We start from the raw sequence: 9,163 nt of genomic DNA, 5'->3' as shown, positions 1-9,163 counted from the left end.
CGCAGAGCTTCAGGACCTCAGACCAGCTCTTTGTCTGCTTTGGAGGACAGCAGAAGGGAAAGGCTGTCTCCAAACAAAGACTTGCCCACTGGATAGTGGAGGCTATAGTCTTAGCATACCAGGCCCAACGGTTACCGTGCCCCCTCGGGTGAGAGCACACTCAGCGAGATGTGTGTCATCTTCCTAGGCGTTGGCACGTGGCGCCTCGATAGCAGACATCTGTAGAGCTGCCGGCTGGGCGACACCTAACATGTTTGCGAGATTCTATAATCTCCGTGTAGAGCCTGTGTCCTTGCCTCAGCTGGCCAGTAACACCGGCCCTGCTTGGTGTCCCCTCTATGGACTGGATATGTGCGCTTAAGTGCTTCTCAGTTCAGTTTCCCTTTTGGTGAACCTTGTTGAAGTTCCTCCCGCACCCTCGGCGGTCAGGCGTGGCGGAGTGCCAGACGCCAGGTCCAGTGCTCTCTGGCGAGATCCCAATTCGTCAGTCACTGCTGACGTAACGTCTCCGTTCCCTCCTTCAGGGAACGAGGGTTACATACGTAACCGAGATGTTTCAAACCAAATGTAGACTGTATGCGATTTTCTAACATACTTAGTGCCTACTATATAATAGGGAAATATCAAGTATGCATATTTGGATGCAGCCAATATGAACAAACATGTCAAATGTTACTGTTTACATTGATACATCTGAGTGTCAGCCATAAGTTACTGAATTTTCAGTCTGTCTTCCAAAGGAGTTTCATATGATTTAGTGTATCATAAATTCTATATATTCCAGATAACATACAGCTCCAAAATAAAACTTAGCCAATTAACACTAATTAAATGTATAGGCCTAGTGTTCATAAAACAGATTAAAAGGTCCAAAAAACTAAATAATTATTTAAATCATACATTTGATACTAAATAAGAGTACTAGCGGCCATCATTTGCATTCTAATATTTTTCAATATATTAAAACCCATAATCTAAGTTTGTATTAACTGAGGAAGCCTAAAGGCTTTCGTTTTTGAACGACCCCTCATTTGCATTCAAATATTTTTCAATATCTAGACCTATATCTAAAGCTTTAGCCTTTCGTTTTTGCACGACCCTTTGTGTGGCCTCCCCATTCCGCGGTGTTCTATAAAAAGGGGCGCGCAACCGCTGTTTGTGCCGTAAATGAATTCTTCATGTCGCAAAATTCCCATGGCTTCCTTCATAAAAAAAAATTCTGCAGCAAGTTTCAAAAAGAGTTCCCCACATAATAAATATGGCATGGCAAAAAAAGTGAAGATTATCACACTGCCAATCAATCTATTATTGGGTTTGTAATTATTAACAGGGTACTCTCTACACAGCACACCGAAGCATCATCTCTGTTGACTGCCATTTAAAAAGATCTCCTGACCGTTTCAAGACGGCAGCGCTGTTCACTTTGGAGTTCCAGCTGAGAAGTTAAAAAGTAACAGTTTAGCACACAGCTGACACTCTGCAAGACATACCAGCATAATCTGTCTGTCCCACAGTGTGTGTACAAGAACTCCATCTAGTGACCATAAAAATAAAATGCAAGAGAGCTTAATGTTTTTTTCAGTATGAACGTGAACTCGATGATCTTACCCTCATATCTATGCAAATTAATGCACATAAAAAAAGTTTATAGACTATGGTGTATATTTGTCAGCTTTGTGTTCTATACACGTTTTACAACTAAAATTAATCTCTCATAACCTATTGTGAATCTCAGGCATCCATATTTTACTATAAGAGCAAGCATACAATGTTATCATTTATATTCAAGATACATTAATGCATGGTTTGGTATAATTTACCTTTCTAATACAACAATATAGAGTAAGAGTAGAGTGAGTCAAGCGTTGTTGTTTTTTCTTTGCGTGTCCAGTAATTGTCAATAAAGTTATCATAAAGACAGACAGATATAATACACTTGGAGACATTTATTATATCTGCCATGTAGAAATGTATTTTTAATAAGAAACATGGTTTGAGCATAAAAGATGCTTATTTTTTTATCAGTCATATGCAGCTATATTTGATGGGCCCTTTATTAACATATTGACAAAAATATTTCATTTTCCTAGATTAATAGGATGACACTGCCTATCCCACCCTCCCCTGTATGACAGAAAATCAAAGTAACCAGTGTTTATTACTATATTCTTTTATTGATTTGTAAAACATTTGACCAATATTACATGAAATCGGAAACATGAATTTACAATACTTTATGATGTAAAAGAAAAAAAAAGAAAACAAAACAGGCAATTTTTAACCGTTTCATGAATGGTCATATTCAACTGGTTTTGTCCTGGTGAGCAGGCATACTACTGTTAACCTGTAAACAGCTAGCATTTGTATTACAGTTTTCCTTATGATACCCATTCACTCAGAGACAGAAGTGCTTCTGCACTTATGAGCCATTTAGTGCCACAAACTTTCTATTGATCTCCTGTCCAATGGTGCCCAGACAGAAGAGGAGAGGTAAAGAGCACGTCTCTCTTCATTTTCTCTTTGTCACAGACGACTCTGTCACCAATTGCAATCCATCATCTACTCCATTTTAGGATAGACCTGGCATGAGGTATTGACTATAGAGCGTATATGTGTTTTTGTACGAGGTAAAGTTTGAGCAAGTGTGATTTGTAGAGTAGATGATGTCCGCTTGACACGTGTCTGTTCAAAAAGAGAAGAAGGGAGAAGGCCATGCTCTGACAGGTTTTGTGTAATTATTTTTGCGGAGCAGCAAAATCCAACTGTGCAGTCAGAATAAAGAAGGGGAGGGGCCTGAGGATGGCCAACCAATCCCAGCAGCAACTGAACACTGTCAATCATGGAAGTGTGTGACCACGCCTTAACAGCTCTCAGCTCTCTTGTGGAGGTGTCTGTCTGTCTGTCCATCCATGTATGTGAATGTTTCAACGTGTCGAAGAAAGCTAAAGATACAAATACTGTACACAGATAATAATAGTTTGAAAAAATCTGATAAAACAGCTGTTAAGGCGTTGTTGTTAAGTGATATTCATACATGAGGTACTGGGTTGTCCATGTGAGCCACTGCACAGCAATAAATACAAACATGAATCATAAAAAAATACAAATCAAATGTGTCTGTTCCCCAGAGAGGTAGTTTGTTATGGTTACATTTTGGACTCGGAAAAGAGACCAACATCAATTTCGTCTTCATCTTTCTCATGTCTCACCATCATCATCATCATCATCACCATGCATATTGTATATTTTGCAACTGTTTAGACATGACCTGTTGTCCTGGTTTGTCTGATCTACATTTATGGTAAGTGCTGCAGGGATATTCTCACTCGTTCATCACGAAATCAGAACGAAACAAGTAAGTGAATGATTACAAAAATGCTCAAGACTGGAAGATTTCATAGTTTTCCAGTTTAAAATTGAGTGTACACCCTCATCCCACAAAGTACTGAGCAGCTTAGTATAGAGAGAAGGCATGAAGACGATAAAATAGACAGTTGAAAGAGAGCAGTAAGATCATGAAAGAAAAAAAATGTATATGTATATATATGCCCGCACTGGGCAGGAGGTTAGCATTCAGTCGTACTTTCCTATATTTGAATACCTACCCACACATACACACATAACCCTCTGCCCTGTGCCGCCACCTGTACACTGATACCAGAATATCAAAACTAGTCTACAAGAAAATATTTTAATCTTTTACATTTGCAAAGTAATACTCATAGATATATATAGCAAACCTTCCATATAATTAAATCTTAAGTGCCATGACTAAGTTATTTAATAGTAATATACTGAGGAAACGATAACCTTCTCGCTCTTTCTCCTTCCCACACAAACACACATTCCCCATCAAGGCTGGGCCGAATATGCAACACCCAATCATATATGAATATACTTGGTGTAAATGCTATACATCGCCCTCACTTCATAAACGCACGCTTACACAGACACACACGCGCACTGCACTCGCCCTTCTAAGCGACCGCAGTTTCCAGGTAGTTAAATTCAGCTTACATGATCATTAAATCGTCGACCCAGTTCCGACACCAAACTCACACCTACAGACAATCTTCATTAACTATGATTAACTCTAAGTTTTTCCTAATGACCCTGAGCCCTGACTGAGAAGACGATTCATACGAATCAGACGTGATTGAAAAAAAACAAACGAGTTTGTGGAGAAACCGGAGAGAACGAGATATATAAAGCAACACAGATAGCGCTCTGTAAGCATCAGCCCTCTAATGCGACTCAAGGAGCCCTTGACGACAGTCTCGCCAATATCACTTACAGATATTATACACAGTGGAGAAAAGGACTCTTACATAAAAATTTAAATCATAAATTATCCAGCATGCTGCTTTTAGAGTTATTTTAAAAACATGAGAACCAAATAAGTTATTTCCCAATCAAACCCATACAAACAGAGTCTCCCAAAACCTGTCAGGAAGATACTCGGGTCATAGTTCACTCCAAAATTAAGATTTAAAAAAAAAAAAGTGCCATCAAGTATTCCAATTATTTTTATTTATTAAGAATTTTTTTTTTGAATACCATAATGTGAAAACAATACTCATTAACGTAATATAAAGAAAAAAGATACATTATTTAAAACGTAAAGAATACATAATTGTAATATGGATGATATTCATTATTATATTAAGAGTAATTAAAATTACATCCGGGGAGATTTTTTTCTTTTGGGATGAAATATGACCCAGGCATCTTTATTTTAGCAGTGTAACTTGTGTGAAATGTACTACAAATAAAAAATTAATACAAGATAAAAAAAGCATTCAGGGTTTTGTTTCATGATAGCTAACGAAGCGTAAAACTTTGTTAGGGAAAAATGTAATTAGTTGAACTAATCTGAAAAAGTGTTTCCAAGAAAAACATGAATGATGGAATGCAAGAGTTGAGAAATATGTAAGCTAAGGGACTTCACAACATTGTAAAGAAGGGAGGTAATGCTCTGTTCTTTAAAACATAATCCATGATTCCTGTATGCCTGCATAAACGTACAGTTAGACCGCAGTCTTTTGTTACATATTCATCATGACCAGCCAGGGCTGTAGGGTCTCCCTCTGCTAGATTCTACCATTAGCCACAAGAAGCGCTTATATCAAACTCTATTTACACTGATTTGAAAAGGTACGAATATAGATACTGAGTCTTATTTACAGGTTAGCTGAGTGGCGAGCGCTAATGCTGCACTGACCACTTTGCAGAGGCGTCAGGTTATTGGCCAATCACAGCACAGGCAAATAACAGTAGAGAAGACAGCCATTGTTCAGCGACCTATCAGAGCTCTGGAGGCAGAAGAAAGGGAGGCGGAGCTGCCGTTTGATTGGTTAAGTGGCTAGGCGAGGGGGTGAGTTTGAGCTGTGTGCTTGCATGAGTACTTTTAACCCTGTGCATTTAAAGGCAGGAGGTGAAGAGACAGGACATCAGCAGTAGTGGACAGCGCTTTGGGGACCATGCAGAGGTTTAGAACAGGACCGCACACTCATCCTACACATGCAGTGTAATACTGTTGGCTATAGATAATACAGTAAAATATACTGTATCGAGTTGCCACAGTGAAAAACACCATGACCATATTACATTCTAATGAGAATGTCCTCCTTACATACAACAAACAAACAGATACATCTATGGCACTCCCTAGCCAATCTGTAAATGATGAGGGATACACACACACACACACACACACACCACTCACAAACTTTGTCCTGGAAACTCTGTATGTGTTTAAGGTGATTGTCCGTACATTCACTCCACAACCCTCCGGGTCACGCCGTTTGACCTGCACGTCTTGTTCCGATTCGGGTGAAGTTGCTAAGTGACCTGTCCGCCGAACACCTCCAGCACCAGAGGGGTCAGCTGCATGCTGTGTTCGGGCTGGAAAGAGAGGGAGCGGTACTGTTTGGAGTGCTCTTCGTTCAGGTTGCGGAGGTCCGCCAGCTTCTGGATCATCTTAGCATAAAGCAGACGCCCCCCCGGGTGATGCGCACGGATGTACGCCTGCAGAACCTCAGATATTCTGTCCTGCAACGCTTCCACTCGCTCGTGGTCCTGCACCCCGGGCCGGTCTATGAGCACACAAACACAGACAAGTGAGATTCCTGTTTGCATGTATGAAGTCTCAGTCTGTCTAATGCTTGGTGCATATGGTATATAAAAGCAGACCTGGAGACAGCAGGCAAATGGCCATCAGCAGCACATGTTCCTCCTCATGTAGGTTGAGCTTTTTCAAGCCCACCTGAAACTTCACCAGAGGCTCCAACAGCTCCAGAGAGTGTCCAGCTGCGCCCACAAACACACACAAAATCAGGAGGATTTCATTAGGCTCTTTATTAACGGAGACTAACTACAGGCGTAGTTCATCACATCGACTATGGACAATGTTTGATAACCAGAAAGTTACTTTTTATTTCATTTGTGACCCTGGACCACAAAACCAGTCTTAAGTCGCTTGGGTATATTTTTAGCAATAGCCAAAAAAACATTGTATGGGTCAAAATTATCGATTTTTCTTTTATGCCAAAAAATCATTAGGATATTAAATAAAGATCATGTTCCATGAAGATATTTTGTAAATTTCCTACCGTAAATATATCAAAACTTAATTTTTGATTAGTAATATGCATTGCTAAGAACTTTTGGACAACTTTAAAGGCGATTTTCTCAGTATTTTGATTTTTTTTTGCACCCTCAGATTCTAGATTTTCAAATAGTCGTTATCTCGGCCAAATATTGTCCTATCATAACAAACCATACATCAATGGAAAGCTTATTTATTATTTATTCATGATGTATACATCTCAATTTAAAACAATTGACCCTTATGACTGGTTTGCCAAAATCATCACAATTAAAAGAACCAAAGACTTAAACTACTTCAGTCTGTGTGCATTGAATTTATTTAATACACAAGTTTCACAATTTGAGTTGAATTACTGAAATAAATGAACTTTTCCACGACATTCTAATTTATTGAGATGCACCTGTAACTATTGTTTTGTAATTACGTATTAATATTGATTATTATGTAATAATTATTATAATTAATTCATCATTCAAACAATTTCATGAAACACCAATAATCAATACTTTCATGCTTGCATTGTAAGTTTTGTATACTTACATATACAGTTTAAACATTTAAAATGAATTAAATAAACAAGTATGAATTAATGTACAACATTAACTTATATAAATGCTGAAAAAAAAAATATTGTTAATTATTAGTTAATCATACCTAATAACTAATGCTTGTGAAGTACTATATTCTTTTGAAACAAAATGTCAGTTTTGTTAGTTTGTTAGTATTATATTTTGTCAAAGATGTGAATACATTTTTAATTTTGGCTTAGTGTCCATATTTTTTGGAGCCACTATATGATCTCCATGCATAAGACTGGGATAGAAAGTAAAATTAGCTTGAGAAAATAAATTAAAAAAATTCCCCTTACACAACTTCAACAAAATTATCAAACCCTCTGCTGACATCAAATTAATTGCAAATGAAACCTTCTCTTTGCAATATACCAAGTAAACCTTCACAAAATATGTAACTATTCATTGTTATTTGTGTATGCTATTATATTAATTATCAATATTTTGAATTAGCTTCTATTTTTAGATTTTCAGCTACGTTTTTTTGTAATTTTGCTTTGTAATTTTGTCTTTTTCTAAATATTTATATTTAGTTTCTTTTTATTTTATTTTATTTCAGTTTTAGTTTTATTATTTTTAATACATCAAACATATTTTATTTCAGTTAGTTGCCAAGGCAACATTTATCATTTTCATTTAAGTTTGTAATTTTTGTTTCAGCTTTATTTCAATTAATAACATTTTTAAATTTAGTTTTAGTAAACAATACCAAAAGTGCAACAACTGCTTGTCAACGCATGAAACAATGTATGTCTGTTTACGTGTACCTTTCGTGACATCATTGACGCAGTATTTAAACTCGGGTCCTCCACAGCTCCAGCTCATGTCCTCCAGACTGAAAGACTGGTTGGACCTGAGCATGATCACTTCTATAGCACTGGACTTGAGCAAAGCAATCTGATCTTCAGCTGTCAGCTCTCTGAGACACACAAACAGACACAAACGCACACACGTCAAATGTTGGCTCATGCTGGATTCTGTGAATGGCAGATGTAGAGGGAGTGGGTACATTCAGTGCGGATAACATGACACTCCTATGGTTACCACAGCAACATGCGGTCCATAATGCATATGCATGTACGCACTTTCTGAGGAAGCTCGGAAATACATGGAAGTGCACAGAGGCAGGCAAGAAACATGTACTGAGAGTGACAATCTATAAGGTCAAACCTATTTTTATGTTCCTGAGGAAATTAAATAGATGATAGTCATGTTAAAATTAGCCTGTTGGGAAAAAGATGGAAATTTCCACAAAACAAGCCACTAAAATGGATGAAAGGAATGAGGAGAACATCCTTGCTCAGGACCCACAAAAATCTAAATTTGAGGCCCTGTGAAATTAAAGGCATCATTTACCCAAAAATAAAAAATTTGCTTTACTCACCCTCCATCCATTTAGGATGTAGGTGACTATTTGTCTGTAATTAGGTATTGACATAATGTATACTGTTTTATATTATTAAAGGGGTGGTTGCTTGCGATTTCACTTTTTTAACGTTAGTTAGTGTGTAATGTTGCTGTTTGAGCATAAACAATATCTGCAAAGTTACGAAGCTGAAAGTTCATTGCAAACGGAGATATCGTCTTTTAAAATTCTGGCAGTTTAATGCCTACAAAAACGGCTGGTAGGGACTACAAAAAGTTACTTCCCGGGTACATAAGCAGTAGCATTTACAAATAACAGCATATCTAAAAGTATGAGACAACAACAAACAAAAAACATAGGCCTACAATTAAAAGCCATGCTTGCACAGGTTCTGCACGATCCTCTTCAATAATATCCTCTGATTCTCAATCAGGCTCAAACTGATAAGCGATATTAACGACGCTGTTGTTTACAATACAACCGGAGTGCATGCCGCTGAGGTGAAGGGCAGGACGTTTAGACGCGCACTAGAGGCGGTTTAGTCAATCACAACACACTGGGCTAGCTAACCAATCAGAGCCCATCGCCTATTTCTGAGGGAGGGGCTTCATAAAA

At 37.8% G+C, this 9,163-nt stretch overlaps 1 protein-coding gene across 3 annotated transcripts in view; it reads right to left on the bottom strand.

Annotated features, from left to right (window-relative positions):
- Positions 1-4,163: 4,163 nt before the first annotated feature.
- The window catches only part of vdrb (vitamin D receptor b), a 44,888-nt gene continuing 39,888 nt past the window's right edge, over positions 4,164-9,163 (bottom strand). For all 3 annotated transcript variants that reach the window (XM_016516000.1, XM_016515999.1, XM_016515998.1), the window contains 3 exons: positions 7,950-8,101; positions 6,193-6,309; positions 4,164-6,095 (listed from right to left, as the gene is read on the bottom strand). In XM_016516000.1, the coding sequence (XP_016371486.1) occupies positions 5,842-6,095; positions 6,193-6,309; positions 7,950-8,101 (523 nt within the window). In that variant the 3' untranslated portion in view covers positions 4,164-5,841. The remainder of the gene's footprint in view (positions 6,096-6,192; positions 6,310-7,949; positions 8,102-9,163) is intronic.

This window comes from Sinocyclocheilus rhinocerous, unplaced genomic scaffold (genome assembly GCF_001515625.1).
Source record: "Sinocyclocheilus rhinocerous isolate Xijiao unplaced genomic scaffold, SAMN03320098_v1.1 scaffold85, whole genome shotgun sequence".
Classification (NCBI taxonomy): domain Eukaryota; kingdom Metazoa; phylum Chordata; class Actinopteri; order Cypriniformes; family Cyprinidae; genus Sinocyclocheilus; species Sinocyclocheilus rhinocerous.
Note: the sequence above shows the minus strand (reverse complement) of the source record. Positions and strands in the feature narration are given on the sequence as shown.